At 47.5% G+C, this 17,640-nt stretch overlaps 1 protein-coding gene and 1 pseudogene across 3 annotated transcripts in view; one reads left to right on the forward strand and one right to left on the reverse strand.

Annotated features, from left to right (window-relative positions):
• The window catches only part of Rnf157 (ring finger protein 157), a 70,534-nt gene that overhangs the window by 40,435 nt on the left and 12,459 nt on the right, over positions 1-17,640 (reverse strand). For all 3 annotated transcript variants that reach the window (XM_021177333.2, XM_029483907.1, XM_029483906.1), the window contains exon 2: positions 13,030-13,148. In XM_021177333.2, coding sequence (XP_021032992.1) covers positions 13,030-13,148 — 119 coding nt within the window. The remainder of the gene's footprint in view (positions 1-13,029; positions 13,149-17,640) is intronic.
• LOC110305382 lies at positions 5,853-6,380 on the forward strand (annotated as a pseudogene).

Here is a 17,640-nt window from a genome sequence, read left to right on the forward strand (position 1 = left end):
TTTAAAAGTAGAAAAATTGCTGGGTGTGGTGGTACATGTAACCCTAACATTCAGAAGGCAGAGGCAGAAAGATCACAAGTTCAAGGCCTGAATCATACCAAAAAGGGAAAAGAAAAAAAAAAAAAAAAGGCAGAAAAATGAAGCAAAATTTTCTTTGAACTGCAGCAGTAGTAAGCACCGTTTCCCGTAAGGGACCACGACGGCAACAGGAAGCGGGTGAGAGTGTCCGTGGTTTCTAAGACATTTCGAGGAAATTCCTGCAGCCAGATGCTTCAGAGCTCATCTGCCCAACACCACAGCTGCCCTGGGCTCTCAGTGGCACTTTCCAAAGAGACTTCTACCACACAGCACCTTTCCCCGTGCTCCTGTAAGAGTGTCTGAACTCAGCTTGCCACCTTCCTGGTGCACCACAACTCTGTGTGTGTGTGTGTGTGTGTGTGTGTGTGTGTGCTATTCTGAGACATTATATGCTGGAGGGGAAAACCCACTTTTGGGCCACTTGCATGATGAAACCAGTACAGACAGAAATATATACTGGCAGTGTGTGCCCCAGGGTGACTCTCTAGACTGAGTATTGCCTCTCAGACCAAAGGGCACATGTGCACAATTAACACTCACAAATATAACTGAAAAAAGAAAGGTCACCAGGTAGATCTCATTTCTTTTGTGTGACAAGGTCACGTGCCATGCGGCCTGGCTGGTCCAGAACTCACTATGTAGACTAAGGTGGTCTTGAACTTTTAGCATCCTCTCTCTAGTCTCTGCCCCGTGAGTTCTGGGTGGGCCACAGGACTGGACCTGAGGGACACAGTTACTTATTAAGTTGTCTTGCTACTTAGTATTTCTTAAGCTAACTGATTTAATAACCCAGGGGTGACATCGAAAGTCAGGTCAGGGCGTTGCCTCTGTTCTCCCACTGACTTGACAGAGGACACTCAGACAAGTCATTATAAATGTCCCTGGACATCAGTGTCCCCATCTGTAGAACAAGAATTACAGCTCCTGTGTATCTTACAGGGAAACTGGGATCAAATGAAAATGCTTTGAAAGGCATGTCACAGGCCATCACCAGCGATCAGCAATGGTGACATCATCCTCAAAAGCACCTTCTACCTGGGATGCACGCTTTGTTTCTTACATTATTTTTGTCTTTCATAATGCCACTCTGAGGGTGACCACAAATATACACACACATATACATAATTAAAAATAACAAAAATAAATCTTTAAAAATAATGTATAGCCGGGGAAGGCAGTGGTGGTGCACGCCTTTAATCCCAGCACTTGGGAGGCAGAGGCAGGTGGATTTCTGAGTTCGAGGCCGGCCTGGTCTACAAAGTGAGTTCCAGGACAGCCAGGGCTACACAGAGAAACCATGTCTTGAAAAAACAAAAAAACAAAACAAAACAAAAAGTATAAATCAAATATAAGCAATTAAGTATCTCATCTATAAATCCCTGAGCACTTGGAGTAAACACAATTAGACTATACATTACTTTGCTGTGACCTTGGAGAGACTGTGTCTTCCCAGAACTATTGGGATTTACTCTGTTTGAAGCAAACTTCCAACAGAGACATAAATTCCAACTCTGTCAAGGTACTAGCACATGCCTTCAATCCCAGCACTCAGGAGTTTGAAGCAGACAGAGATCTGTGAGTTCTAGATTAGCCAGGGCTGCATGGTAAACACTGTTTTAGAAGAGAGAGAGAGAGAGAGAGAGAAAGATAATGTTTCAGTTAGGGTTCCCATTACTGTGGTTAACCATGACCAAAAAAGCAACTTGTGGAAGACAACATTTATTTCAGCTTACAGCTGTCAGCCTGAGAGAAGTCACACGATGAGGCATTTTCTCAGTAGAGCTTCTGCTCCTGAGATAACTTCAGCATGTGCCAAGGTGGCAAACAAACAAACAAACAAAAATAATTAATAAAACCAAGATTTCCAAACCCCCAAAACCTTGAGTTGGTCCTCCCTTCCTGTCACTCGGTTGATGGCAGCCAAGGATCTGTTTCCTATCCTCATAGGTTGGCTCTCTGCAAATGACAAGACACATTAGGTGGGCACAGAGCACTGTGCACTAAAGCAGCCTGGGACCACTCTGCTGGCTCCACTGGAAGCAGCCCACTTTCAGTGAGACCTGAAGGAATTTAAACACAAAAACAAAAATGTCCCAGCAGGGGACAGCCTACTGTCTTCTTCCATGGTGGCACACAGGACACAGTTACTGTCCCTTTAGATGAACTTTGGTGTTAACATAATCCTAGCCCTACAAGGGTTGAGGCAGATTAGCAGATGAAGGTAAATCCTGGCTACATGAGACCCTGTCAATAAACAAAACATTTGAAGAAAACCATAGCTAGCTAGAAATGAATACAGATTAAATTCTTTTCTTTTTTGGAAACAGGATTTCTCTACATAACCTTGGCTGTTCTAGAACTCACTTTGTAGACCAGGTTGGCCTTGAACTCACAAAGATCCACCTGCCCCTGCCTCCCTAGTCCTAAGAGTAAAGATGTGCACCACACCCAGCCTCAGATTACGTCTGTTACACTAAGAAGCCTGAGTCTGTGACGTACCCTTCCCTGTAAGAACTGTCACGGTGCCACTCGGCCTTAGTCTGTGGCTAGTGAAATGCTTAATTGTCTCACCAAGCTGCAAAACCCAGCTGAGTGTTCTGCACAGCTCTGGGCTAACACAGATTGAAGCTCAGAAAGCCTAAGACTGTGATAGACAAAGAAACAACCTGTGGCAAGACTGAACCCAGATAAACTGCACGTCGCTTCCTATTACTAACCCGACTAAAAATGATACTGGGCATTAAAAGTGTTAAGCAAAATCTTATACAAGGAAACCCTTGTCCTGTACTTCAGAAGCCTTAACCAGGTTGTTCATTCTTTCCCCAATACAAGCGGCACACTATTTAAAGATTGTTTTTTAAAAGATTTTATTTATGTATAGGAGTACACTGTAGCTGTCTTGAGACACATCAGAATCCATTACAGATGGTTGTGAGCCACCGTGTGGTTGCTGGGATTTGAACTCAGGACCTTTGGAAGAGCAGTAGGTGCTCTTAACTGCTGGGCCATCTCTCCAGCCTTGGCAACACACTATTTATAGTTAACATTTTCAATTACATGTATATGGAGCTGACTCTCACTTCTGAGTTGTAGCTTGGAGAAGCAGCTGAAAATATGAAGTTAGCAGGGCGTCTCAGCTCCCAACCGCACAGATCTGAAATGGGAAGAGCTGAGCCTGAGGAAGGCCTTGCACTCACCGCAGCACACACCCCTGCATGCACGAGTGTGCCCGGCTTATGAGGAAGGCCTTGCACTCACCGCAGCACACACACCTGCATGCACGCGTGTGCCCGGCTTATGAGGAAGGCCTTGCACTCACCGCAGCACACACACCTGCATGCACGCGTGTGTCCGGCTTATGCTGGAAGCAGCATACTGGGATAAAAAAACGTCTAAGAAGAATCAACACTCGGCAGGTCTGGGAGAGGAAGTGATATCAGACCTGAGTGAAGAGACAAGACCGAGGGAGACCCCGTGTGGCAGAATCTGGTGGTGGTCAGACTCACAAGTTGCCTTAGACAGTCTGCCTTGGCACAGTGGTGTGAATCTATGATCCTAGCACTTAAGTCAGAGGCTGGAGGAACAAGCTCAGAGGTAGCTGGGTTTGGAGACTAAGAATGTCTCAGAGCAGAGCAAAACCCCAGTGGTTTGTACAGATGGGATTTTGGAGGTGGACTGACTGCCCATCAGTCAGATAGCAAAGGGACTCCACTGTGGGGGAGGGGTGTGATAGCTGGTCCCTGGCATTCTGTGAATTTCCCTCCACGGTGAAGGGAGACAGGAACCATGTGGCATGTACTGCACCGGTCAGTCTGATGTCTCTGGAACAGGAGGTATGAGAGAGGAGGTTCCAGCAGGACTGTAGAGTGGATGGTGATTACTAGCAGCCATCCATGATGAAAAGAGAAAATGACAACCTCAGATATGGTGACAGTCAACAACCTAAACCCAACTCTGACGGCCAGAAAACCTTCTCTGTCAACAGTGAGTCACACCCACCTCCTGCAGGCACAAAGCAGTAGTTAAGAGCAGCAGAATTTAGGCGGCATACCTGTAATCCCAGCACCCGGGAGGAGGCTACAGCAGAAGTTCAAGGCCACCTAAGCTATACAGGAGATCCTGACCCCAAACAAAACAAACGAAAACAGAGGCTGGAGATGCAGCTCACCTAACTGGTAGAATGCCCACCTTGCACGGAAGACACAACATGAAATTACAGACTCGGTGATGTATACCTGGAATCTCAGCTCCTAGGAGGGTGGAGCAGGAGGATCAGGAATTCAAGTGAATTGTTGGCCAGCATGAGATACAAAAGACAGACAGACAAACAGACAGACAGAAGAAAAGCTGTAGAGTTAAACACAAGCTGGCCTCTCAGTGAAGCCAAGTATGTTATGTGGAGGGCCTTGGTAGGAATGGAGTGAACTCCATTTGAGATAGAGATGTCTGGGTATATTTACCAGAAATCTATAAACCCCATATTAACTGGGTCTATGAAGGGGGCCACTCCCTCTCCCTGAAAATGGAGAAATCTGCCCTTACCCTTCTCCCCTTTGCTTAAGGGCTACACAATAAGTGTAACACCTGATAAGGGAATACTTGCCCTACAGACCTGTCCCCATCTGCCCTCCGGGCCACTGCCATAGCTAGGCTCAAATATCAATAAGAAAGGAAGGCTTGTTGTTGTTTTTTTTAATGTCAGGGGTGTTGAGGGACCTGAATGATACATCCCCTGGCATGTGGTGACTCTTTAGAGAAAGTCTCTACGCAGAGGCAGAAGAGCATCGTACTAGAACAGGCTAGAACTTACTAGCTAGCTATAGCCTTTGGGAGGGTCCAGAAGATGCTCTAGTGGCTACAGCCTAGACTCTACCTCTCCTACTGGTTCTCAGCACAAGGCCACCTCTCTATGCATCAGTACTCTTCGTGCCTACTGAGGCCCAGAGTCTTATCTGGATAACTTGTCATCTGTATTCTTTCTCGAATCTCCACAATTTTCCTATGTTACCTGAATGTGTATTAATTGAGCCCCAATTAAAGAGCTACCAGTGAGGAGCTGAAGAGATGACTTGGCTGTTCAGATCATTTGCTCTTGCAGAGGACCTGGGTTCAATCGCCAGCACTCAGATGGTGCCTCGTAACTGTCTGTGACTGCAGTGCCAAGTGATCCGCCACTGTCTGCTGGCCTCTGAGGGCACTGCACACATGTGGTACACACACATACAAGCAGGCAAAACACTCATACATATAGAATAAGAATATTTTATTTAAATAAAAGAGAAACTATAATGACGGAGTTTTCCAGGTGCAAAGGATAGAAGTCCAGACCTCTATCAGGACAGGAGAACACTGCAGGACAGCCTTGCCCCTCCCGCTGCCGCTGCCGCTCTCCCTCCAAGTACTTGAAGGAGGTGCACTCACTTGCTTGGATGAATCACTGGTGCTTCTGTCTGACCCTTCTCATGTCATGTCAAAGCTGCAGGACAGGTTGCCTGTGGCAGGGGCTGTACTTTATGTCTTTCTATCACTAGAGCCTATAGAGCCTAACATTAGCCTAGAGTCCCAGGGAGGTTCAAAAGGATATTAAGAGAATGAGGGAGCAGATGAGGCCAGCAGATCAGTGTTTGTCTGGCAGACAGGAACAAGGGACTGATGACAGTTGGCTGGCTGTGATGATTATGAAAGGAAATTATTGTCTCAAACTGTGAAAAACTAAGAGAAGAACTGGGAATTAAGAGTGTTTAGTGCACTCCTTTTCTCCGGCGGCCAGGAAGATGGCGGACATTCAGAAGGAGCGTGCTTACCAAAAGCAGCCTACGATCTTTCAAAACAAGAAGCGGGTTCTGCTGGGAGAAACCGGCAAGGAAAACTCCCTCGGTACTACAAAAACATCGGTCTAGGCTTCAAAACACCCAAAGAGGCCGTCGAGGGCACTACATAGACAGGAAATGCCCTTCACTGGTAACGCCTCCATCCGAGGTCCGATCCTGTCTGGTGTCGTGACGAAGATGAAGATGCAGAGGACCATCTTCACCCGCCGGGACTATCTCTATTACACCCGAAAGTACAATCGCTTTGAGAAGCGTCACAAGAACATGTCTGTGCACCTGTTCCCCTGTTTCAGGGATGTACAGATAGGAGACAATGTCACAGTTTGGAGAGTGCAGGCCCCTGAGCAAGACTGTGCCATTCAATGTGCTCAGGTCACCAAGGCTGCTGGCACCAAGAAGCAGTTTCAGAAGTTCTAAGGGGACTCTGGCCAATGCCCTAGAACAAATAAAGTTATTTTCCAACGTTAAAAAAAAAGAGAGAGTGCTTAGTGCAGCCAGGCAGTGGTGGCGCACACCTTTAATCCCAGCACTTGGGAGGCAGAGGCAGGTGGATTTCTGAGTTCGAGGCCAGCCTGGTCTACAGAGTGAGTTCCAGGACAGCCAGGACTGCACAGAGAAACCCTGTCTCGAAAAAACCAAAACAAAAAACAAACAAACAAACAAAAGAGTGCTTAGTGCTCTTCTAGAGGACCTGAGTTTGATTCGAGCACACACATGAAGCAGCTCACAGCTGCCTGTTAACTCTAGCTGTGAGGAATCTGATGTCCTCTTCAGGTCTCCAAGGCCACCTGCACTCATATGCATACACTTATACAGACATACAGATATTCGTAATTAAAAATAGTAAAAATGAAGCCGGGCTTGCCTTTAATTCCAGCACTTGGGAGGCAGAGGCAGGTGGATTTCTGAGTTCGAGGCCAGCCTGGTCTACAAAGTGAGTTCCAGGACAGCCAGAGCTACACAGAAAAACCCTGTCTTGGAAAAAAAAAAAAAAAAAAGTAAAAATGAATGTTAAGAAAAGAAAAGCTCAGAGAAGGCAGAAAGTGTTTTTTTGAGACAAAGTCTCATTGTGTGTAGCTCACACTCACCTCTAACTCACAGCAGGCCTTCCGCTCTGGCCTTCTGTGTGCACCCAGACTGTAGGTGGGAGCCACCTCCAGAAACCCAATGAATCTGGGGGTCTGGGGTTCATGGTTTGCCAGTAAATATACCCAGACATCTCCATCTCAAGTCTAGGACTACAGTGTCACCACATCTGGCTTACAAATAACAATAATAAGATATAATAAAATAAATTCTTCCCTGCCTTTCAGAGGCCTGGTGACTAACCATCACCTTACTCTATTCAGCCAGTCGGAGGCCAAGCACACTTGGTATGCCAGTCACGGCCCTTCAGACACGGGCCCGCTGTCCTCTCGGTTTCCCCTCTAAGTGGCACCCACACAGCTCTGTGCTGGGAGCCGCAGCCACTGCTCCTGTGCTGCGCTGGAAGCCACAGTCACTGTTCCTGCTCTGTGCTTTTCTTGCTGCTGTTAGGTCAGTTCTGGTGCCTCCCCAGCTCTCCGGCCTTGGACATCCTGCTCAAGCCTCTCAGATACCCTTGCTCTGAAAACAGGCACAAACTCTCCATGCCAGAACACCTAGTCTTCTCTCCCAGTGCTTGCTCGGCACATCAGAGTGAGGTGTGAGTCGGCTTACTCAACCCTGCTTTCTGCAGGAATATCAAATGGCAGCAAGGCTGACTGAAAGCTCCTCTTTCTCTCTCCCTGCCTCCCGACCTCACTCCTAGGGTTACTATGTGCAACCCCCTACTTCACAAGTTAATACGCTAGTACGTTCCTGTTAACAACCTGGCCTGAGATGGGTACTGCAGTAAAATCCAATCATTTTAGCTAGTTAGAAAAGTGAGGCAGGGGCTGGAGAGATGGCTCAGTGGTTAGGAGCACTGACTGCTCTTCTGAAGATCCTGAGTTCAAATCCCAGCAACCACATGGTGACTAACAACCATCTAAATGAGATCTGATGCCCTCTTCTGGTGTGTCTGAAGACAGCTACAGTGTACTCACATATAATAAATAAATAAATCTTTGAAAGAAAGAAAGAAAGAAAGAAAGAAAGAAAGAAAGAAAGAAAGAAAGAAAGAGAGAAAGAAAGGTGAGGCAGGAATCACTGGAGTTCAGAAGTAAAAGACCAGCCTAGGCACCATAGCAAGACCACATGCACAAGTCTGAGGACCAGAATTTGAGACTGGAACTCACCGTGGGAGGAGAGGAGGAATTCCTGAAAACCATCCCTCACCTTCATATGTGTGTGTGGCATGCTGGCAAAACATTTTTTTCTTTTTCTTTTAAGTTTTTTTGAGACAGGGTTGTTTTGGTTTTTTTGGGTTTTTTGTTTTGTTTTGTTTTGTTTTTTCTTTTTCTTTTTTGAGACAGGGTTTCTCTGTGTAGCTCTGGCTGTCCTGGAACTTACTTTGTAGACCAGGCTGGCCTCAAACTCAGAAATTCGCCTGCCTTTGCCTCCCGAGTGCTGGGATTAAAGGCATGTACCACCACGCCTGGCACCAATTTTTTTTTTTCTTAAGACAGAAAGAAAGGAAAAAACCTTATGTCTAAGTCAGGGTTTCTATCCCTGCACAAGCATCATGACCAAGAAGCAAGTTGGAGAGGAAAAGGTTTATTCAGCTTACACTTCCACATTGCTGTTGATCACCAAAGGAAATTGAGACTGGAACTCAAGCAGGTCAGGAAGCAGGAGCTGATGCAGAGGCCATGGAAGGATGCTACTTACTGGCTTGCTTCCCCTGGCTTGCTCAGCCTGCTCTCTTATAGAACCAAGACTACCAGCCCAGGGATGGCATCACCCACAAGGGGCCCTCCCCCTTGATCACTAATTTAAAAAATGCCTAAGCTCATGGAGGCATTCCCTAACTGAAGCTCCTTTCTCTGTAACAACTCCAGCTGTGTCAAGCTGACACAAAACCAGCCAGTACACCTTGTCTCTAGCTGAGTGTCATGGCACTTCTAAAAATCAGCACTTGAAAAGTAGAGGCAGGGTTGGAGAGATGGATGGGTCAGCAGTTAAGAGCAATGGCTACTCTTCCAAAGGACCCGGGTTCAATTCCCAGCACCCACACTATAGCTCCTAACAATCTGCAACTCCAGCTCCAGGGAATCTGGCACTGTAATGAAGACACACATGCAGGCAAAACACTAAAGCGCATAAAATAAAAATAAACAAAGCACTAAAAATTTTTTTTAAAATCACTTAAAATAGAAAGAAAGGAAGGAAGGAAGAAAGATAGAGGTGAGGATCAGAAGGAGTTCAAAGCCTCTGCTACACAGCAAGGTTGAAGCCAGCCTGGGCCACCTGAGACATCTGTCAAAATAATATGCCTGCTCAGTAGTAGGATGCTTGGCAGGGCATCCCCCTGTACACATGCTAATAAGAGCATACAATTGCGGACACTGCATTTAGCACAGCTTTTGGGCACATCTCTAGAAGACTGGGAAGCCAAGCACACACCTTGGTGCTCCTTGGTTCTTAGCAGCTTTGCTGAAGAGCGTATGAGGGGCAAGGCATGAACCAGACCACTTCAGAAAACACAGCATGAGGGGAACTGTCAGGACTGGCTAAAATGCAGCAGTTTCCCCAGGAACGAGAGGAATGTTACATGGACTCCTGGCCGCAAGCAGAGAGGACAGCGAGAGGACAGTGTGGGAGAGACAGTTCCCACTGACTAAGTAACTTCGAGCTTCACTGGTTTTCCTCTGCAAACTAACTCTAACCAAGGGGGCAGAGAGGCCAGCAGCTGCTCTACCTGCACTTCCCAGGACCGGGATGGACTTTACTGTGTATTTCTTCACTGTGGTTCCCAGAGGCCTTCGGAAGCCCAGGGCATCGCCTACTACAGCACTGAAGAAGCTGGGAGTGGGGTGCACATTTATAACCCCAGCTCTATGCAGATAATGCAAAAGGATCTTAAATTTGGGGCCAGTCTGCACTATGCAGGAAAACACTGCCAAAACCAAACAACAAACAAACCAACAAACAAACACCCAACCAGTACCTTGAACCCAACGTACATGCTAAGGGTGCAGAGCTCAACGGTAGGTGACTTGCTTCCCATGCATGAGGCTGTATGTTTGACATGTAGCACTCTAAAGACAAGCCAACAAACGATAATGTAAAGACACAAAGGATGATCCATCTGCCCACAATGAGCAGCAGCTGAATAGATAACTGGAGGGAAGGCTGGCAGATATAGCTGTCACTGTCCCAGGCTGCTTCTCATCCAGCAATCTGAAGGCATCTTCCAAGCACTGCACTCCTCTCAAGTCAGAACCATCCCTGCTTTATAAGTGTGCAATCTGAGACCTTCCATGGTCTCACAGAGGTTAATGGCAAGATAAAAAATAAGACTTTAAACACTGATTCCCACTCTCCTCAGCCACCTTTCTGGACATCCATACACTCATTCATCCAAATCCAACCCTGAGAGCTGCTGAGGAAGTCTGCAGGGCGGGGGGGGGGGGGTTGATCCCTAGCCCTCCAGGGAAGGGAAGGGAAGGCTTCTCTGCAGCCCACTGGGAAAGGATAGCAGGAAATACCTGCAAAATCCTACAGACCCCGGGAGCCAGGCAGTCTGGGGCATTTATATTTCAATGTGACAATTAATTTCAATGCGTTTCTCATTCTGCCATTCTCCCCCCTCCCCCCTCTGGAAAGAGGAGTGGCTCTTGCCCCCTGCTGCTGGATGGCTTTAAAAGGCTGTCTTCTCTGCTCTGTAACTCGATGCTCACAAGCAGACACCCAGCTCTGTCACTTGAGAGTCAAGTCCGTTCTACAGAACTAAAGCTCCGTGTCTACTCTCAGTTTCAGGATGTCCCCCAATCAAACCTAAACAGCATCCTGGCAAAGCCAGAGGTCAGCTCAGCAGATGGAATTACACACCATGCTTACTCTCTGAGGGAATGCTCCAGGAGGGCACGGCAATCCTGGAGCCCTCTTAGATCTCAACCAAACCTACAAAATGCTCTTGGTGATCCACACAAGGGTTCCTGGGCAGAACGTGGGAAAGACTGGCTATGCCTGACCACGGCCCAACAGCAGAGTGCTGAGGCTCTGAAGCACAGTGATGTCAGAAGCTGACTGGCTCCCTTGCAGGCTTGGTAATATTCAACTCTGTGGCTCTGTGCGCCTGCTGAATGAGCCTTGGCTGTCCTGGAACTCTGTAAACCAGACTAGAATTTAAGTCACAGACATCCTCCTGCCTCTGCCTCCTGAATGCCAGGATTAAAAGTGCCACCATCATTGGGCCAGAGTGCTAGAGTTATAGAAATGAGCCACCACTACTGGACTATTTGGGATTTTATTTATTTATTTGTTTGTTTGTTTTTTGTTTTTCGAGACAGGGTTTCTCTGTAGAGCCCTGGCTGTCCTGGAACTCACTTTGTAGACGTCAGCCTCTCGGGCAGTGCAGCCCACTCAGCTTTCTACTGTTGTTCTGCCACAGGCCAGTCTGCCTCCCTTGTCTGTTCCAAGATCATCAAAACTCAGTCACTTCAGCCCTGTGTCCCTAGCACCTACTACAGAGCTGGCACTGGCAGTTGCTCAGTGACTGTCAAGTTTACAAACACAGGGGTGGCTTAGACTTAAACTCTGCACCTCCCTCCAGGTGAGAGCCCTTTCCCACTAGCCCTGTCAGTCAGTTCCCAAAGCCCCACCCAAGTCCCTCAGCTCAGTACCCAAGCAATCGTCGTCCAGCAGCAGCATTCCCCCCACTCTCATTCCTGAGAACTCAGTCACCGCAGACCTTCTCTCTTAGCTAACATTTCCTGTTGCATGTTCTAGCTGCCCCACTAATGTGGAAGAGAGAGTTCTCCGAAGCAGCAAGAGGCAAAAGACTGATTTACAGCAAGGCAGATCTACTTATAAGACAGGGAGCAAATTTCATGTAAAACATTGGAAAGGTCCCTGGACCAGGCACACCGTCTCTATATGCCAGCTTCTACCGCTACTTGTCTTTCACTGATAACACGAAATGAGAGGGACTGTAAGTCCCGGGACAGGTAGACCCGGTGGCCCAGGCTTGTAATCCTGCATTCAGGAAGCCAAGGTAGTCAGACTTGAGTCTAGACCACAGAGTGAGGTCCAAGACAGTCTGTCCTACCAAGTGAAACGATTAAGAAAATAAAATATAATAAACTTGGCATGGTAGTCCATACCTTTAATGCCAGCACTCAGAAGGAAAGGCGGGTAAGTTCAACCAATCTGGTCTATGTAACAAATTCCAGGACAGAGCCGGGCGTGGTGGCGCATGCCTTTAATCCCAGCACTCGGGAGGCAGAGGCAGGCGGATTTCTGAGTTCGAGGCCAGCCTGGTCTACAAACTGAGTGCCAGGACAGCCAGGGCTACACAGAGAAACCCTGTCTCGAAAAACCAAAAAAAAAAAAAAAAAAAATTCCAGGACAGCCAGACCAGAGCTGAATAGAGATGAGGCCTGGAGATGGAGCACTTTCATAAGGCCCTATACCACCACCACCACCACCACAACCACCCCCCAAAAAACCCAAAAAACCCAAAAAACCAAAAAACCAAACCAAACCCAGTATGTCCTCCCTCGGGTAGGTCTTCATATGGAGAACAGTACCTGGGTCTTCCTCTGCACACTGACAGCTGTTTTATAAAGCCTCAAGCAGATGTGGAATGGTCCCCATTTAAAGTTTACAGAGCCTAAGGGTTGACTCTGGAGCCTAACATTGCCTTGAATTTCTCAGCAACCCTCTTGCCTCAGCCCCCCAAGTGCTGGCATGACTGTGTGCAATTCCAAAGCCAGGGAAATTTCATTCATTCACTCAACAAATATTTGCCAAGGCTTTTCGTTTTGTACCAGGCTCTGTGCTAGGTCCAACACACAACAGTAAACACAGTTCTTGCCTTCACTGGTCGGGACTGCTAAGGAGATGCCCTTAGAAGTGGGAATCCTCAGGAAAGCTCCCTCAGCCTGGCAACACCGAACCCGTAGAGCCCCCTGCCACATCAGCAAACTTGTTTTTAACAGGGCTGGGTGCACTGGTCACTGTAGGCCCACAGCCAGTAAAGAGAGTCTACCCTTACCGCCACTGGCCTGTTTCCCAGGAAGTTCAGGTCGCTGTTCTCGCCAAACAGGTAACCCTCCGGATGCGTGGAGTCAAACTTCTCTCCTCCCATGATGAAGTGGCTGGCAAAATAGCTGCCTGGAGAGTGAGAGACAAAAAGAGTCAGACAAGCAGAGTGCCATGAGGCTGGACGGAGGGGGAAACGCTGTGAGAAAGGAAGAGGTTAGGACTCCCAACAAAGAATCACATACATTTCTTCTGACTTCAGAGCCTGGCACAAAATCAGCAAAACCTCATCAGAACCGGAAACGACAAACAAAGAGGCCATTTCTGTTCTTGTACCAAGCTTGAGTCCTTCCTTATCCTGACCTAAAATACCATTAACCAAAAGCCAACAAAGTCCATGAATGGTCACTGACAAACCTACTTGTATTTTGCTACTTGCTGTGAGTGTGTATGTGTGTGTATGTGTGTGTGTGAGTGTGTGTGTGCGCACGCGCATGCGCTCGCGAGTGCCAGAGGTCAGTATCAATGGGACCAGCAGCTTACCAACTAGACTAAGCTGGCTGGCCAGTGAGCCCAGAGATTGACCTGTTTCCCCCTCCCCACTGCTGGGTCTACAAACAGACCACACACAGTTTTTCACAAGGGTCCTCATGCTCACTTAGCAAACACTTCAACTACTGAGCCATCTCCTGACACCCTGCTTGGTTTTGTTTTCTGAAACAAAGTGTCATCTGTGTAGTCCATGAGGGCCTAGAACTCACTATGCAGACCAGGCTAGTCTTGAACCAGAGATCTGCCTGCATATGTCTCCTAAGGGCTGGGTCTAAAAGCATGCGCCACCACCACATGCCCTCCCTTGTGAAACCCTGGAAGGCCTAGAACTCATGATCTTCCTGCCTCTGTCCCACCCCCCAGGGCTAGGATCATAAGCATATGCTACCAGGCTCAGCTTGGTCCTGATTTTACCCCCTCACCTTGAGGCGGTTCCTGAGCATCTGAGAATCTTGACTAGAGGTCCCAGCATGTATCATCTTTGCCTGCAGTTTTTAAATGTAGCTCATACCCACCGTTCCCCCACCTGCCCCTTGGTATTTCTATACACCCTTCCAATGCACGCTCTCCACACTGACTTGAACAAGGGAGGTGGCCAACACAATGGTGTGTGTACCTGCAGTCCTAGCACTCGGGAGGCTAAGGCATAACTTAGATCCAAGGCCAGCCTGGGCTACAAAGTGAGATTATCTCAACAGTAAACAAGAAACTTGAGGACACGGGCAAGCCTAGTGTGCGGGTTCTCAGGCCGTGGGTCCCAGACCTTTCTGGATTGAGTGACCTTTTCACTGGGATTGTCTAAGATCATCTTGTATATTATATCAGATATTTACACTGTGACTAGTAACAGTGGGAAAGGGAAGGTTACAGTTATGAAGTTAGCACTGAAAATAAGTTCAGGGTTGGGTTACACAATATGAAGAAGTAACTATATTGAAGTGCTGCAGCATTAGCAATATTGAGAACCACTTATCTGGTGGCATATTTTAACTTTGATAGGAACACAGGTTCCTCTTATTCTAATATCTTGGGTGGCTGGTTTGTTTGCTGGTTTTGGGTTATTTTTGAGACAGGGTCTCATGTAGCCTAGGTAGGCTTCAAACTTGTTTAAGTAGCTGAGGTTAGCCTTGAACTCCTGCCTCTACTTCCGAAGAGCTAAGATTACAGGCACGTTGCATCACATCCTGCGCCCTCAAATTTCTCTAATCTGATCCTAGGGGAGACCATCCGAGAAAAGGACTCAGACCGCAGAAAATTCTGTCAATATCCCCATGTACTTTGACTCTCAAAATAACGCAAAGAATTTAGGAACCCACAAAGCCTTGTGTGTAATACAGCTGAGGTAAATATAAACTTGCAGTCAGCCGGGATTTTTGAGACTCTTTTCAGTAAGCTGAAAGACTGAGTTTTCGGACTTTCAGCTACAGAGAAGCCACAGGAAGGGAGAGGGAGAAGACAGATGTAACAGAAAACAGAACTGAACATTCAGATCTTCCTTTCTAGACTCGGAGCTTGAGTTCAGAAACACCTACTAAATCTGACCATGTGGCTGAGATCACTCACCAAAAAGTGAGGCTGTTCTTAAACTACAGATCAGGAAAACACTTGCAAAGAGCAGCGATGCCCGAACCAAAGTAGCAATGAGCTGCGCCTCAAAACCTGCTGAACCCAGAAACGCAGTAGCTGGCTGCCACAGTGCAGCAAGCAATGCACCGCAGGACAGCACCTCCATCCATTCATTATGCATGCTGCACACTCGCTGGCCCTATTTTCCAAGCGCATTATTGATAGAGGGGAGGAGCCTCACTGCCTTCGGTAGAAAGTAAGTCTTCTCAAATGAACTGGGCCATTACTGTTGGCAATGAGATGTATTCCTATATAGCAGGAAATTATCTGTTTCCTAGACATCAGGTGAAATTAGGGAAAATGATCTGGCTGGGTGTGCGGCTGTGTGCCTATAGTTATAGAGTCTGAGCTACATATTGAGAGCCAGCCTCAAATAACCAAACCAACCAACCAACCAACCAACAACAAAACCCGACGTAAACAGCAACAACAACAACAACAAAACCCAACCTAAAAGCTTTCCTAACATCTCTGCATGGTCCTGGGCCTACGCTCAGCACTGCAAACACAAGACAAGATACGCTGTTTGTTTGTTTGTTTGTTTCTTGTTTCTTTATTAACGTGGAGTGTGGTTTGTCCCAGTAAGGAATGTTAAGAAGCCATCTTGGTAACCAAAGTTGTCCAGATGAATTCAGTGTGGGACCTGACAGTAGTCGGACAGGAACGTGGGGTGGGAGATTACTGGGACTGATTGGTTTACCTAGCACAGTGATCTATCTAACTCTGAAAGCCAGGAGCTCTAACAACCCTACGCATCAGGGTAAGCAGGCGGCAGGGTTCTACTAGAAACGCATTTTGCCTTTCCTTCTTCTGAGATAGGCTCTTATGTAACACGCCGACCTCAAAGTCATTAGGTAGCGGAGGGTGACCTTGAACTGCTGGCTCTTCTGCCTCTACCTCCTACGTGCTGAGATCGCAGGTCTCTGCCACCATTCCTGGCGAATCTCACCAAATTTTATAAGAAGGGGGTGAGGATGGTGGTGCCCTGCCTTTAATCCCAATCCTCGGGCGGCAGAAGCAGTTGGATCTCTGTGATCACTGGGAGTCCCAGGCCAGAGCCACGCTGTATATAGAGAGAACCTGTCTCAAAAGATACATAAAGCTGAATGCAGTCTTTGTCTTGTATTAAAATCAAGGGCTGTCTAATGTGGTGGAACAGACCTATAATTCTTTTTTTTTTTTTTTTGGTTTTTCGAGACAGTTTCTCTGTGTAGCCCTGGCTGTCCTGGAACTCACTCTGTAGACCAGGCTGGCCTCGAACTGAGAAATACGCCTGCCTCTGCCTCCCGAGTGCTGGCATTAACTGCGTGCTCCACCACGCCCGGCTCCAGGAGACAGAGGAAGACGGATCGTCAGTTCAAGGCCAGGTCAGCCTACGTATTGAAATTCCATTAAAAACAAAATCCCACCAAACTCTATTGAGCAGTAGTGTGTGCCTGTGTCCCAGACACACAGGAAGCTCCATCAGGAGGATCACCGTGTCCGAGAGCACAGGACAGCCCGCCCTCCTCCTACCCCCAAGTTAAGTTTTGATATACAACATTTCAAACCATGGCCAATAACACACAGACTAAAATGATTTTCGAGGGGCATGTTGGGGAATACAAGTCTTTATTCCCAGCACAGAAGCAGGCAGATCTTTGTCAGTTGGAGGCCAGCCTGGTCTACAGAGTGAGTTCCAGGACAACCAGGGCTACACAGAGAAACCCTGTCTTGGAAAAAAAAATTCATTTGTGGAGATTCCCATCAACCAAAGATGGAACTCAATGCTATCTGCAAAGATTATAACATCTCTGCCTTAGGCCCCATGAGGGCCCCGTGGATCAAAGACCCCAGTGACTGAAGAAAGACGGTGGCTAAGAAGCATCAGAAGCGAAGAGAGACTGTTTAAACCCAAATCCCTGTCCCAAACTCAACTGCATCCGACAATCTGAGAGAGATGAGGAGCAGTGGAGGGGGAGGAGCAGCCACACATCTCAGCCTCGTGAATACAAGCACACATCTCAGCCGTGCAGTTTGTATGTACACACAGACAGACACAGGGAAGAGAGGCCAGGGTGTGCAGCCTTAGGGCACAAACCTGTCTGGCTTTTCCTTTTCCTGTTCTGCACTGTGGTTAAGAGAGACAAAGGCTGAGATGATAAAATGCTCACCCTGATAAAGCCCAGGGAACGTTTCCTTTCTGGCAGAGGCAAACCAGGACTGTAAATCAGACCCTTCAGTCTCAAAAACATTCTGTTTTCTACACCAAACTACAATCTTTTGTTTTGCTTATCTTATGGAGGAACCAGTATTCTCGGCACACAGTCCCCTCCCCAGAAGAAAATAGGAAACGGAGCCGGGCGTGGTGGCTCACGCCTTTAATCCCAGCACTCGGGAGGCAGAGGCAGGCGGATTTCTGAGTTCGAGGCCAGCCTGGTCTACAAAGTGAGTTCCAGGACAGCCA

Source organism: Mus caroli, chromosome 11 (genome assembly GCF_900094665.2).
Source record: "Mus caroli chromosome 11, CAROLI_EIJ_v1.1, whole genome shotgun sequence".
Classification (NCBI taxonomy): domain Eukaryota; kingdom Metazoa; phylum Chordata; class Mammalia; order Rodentia; family Muridae; genus Mus; species Mus caroli.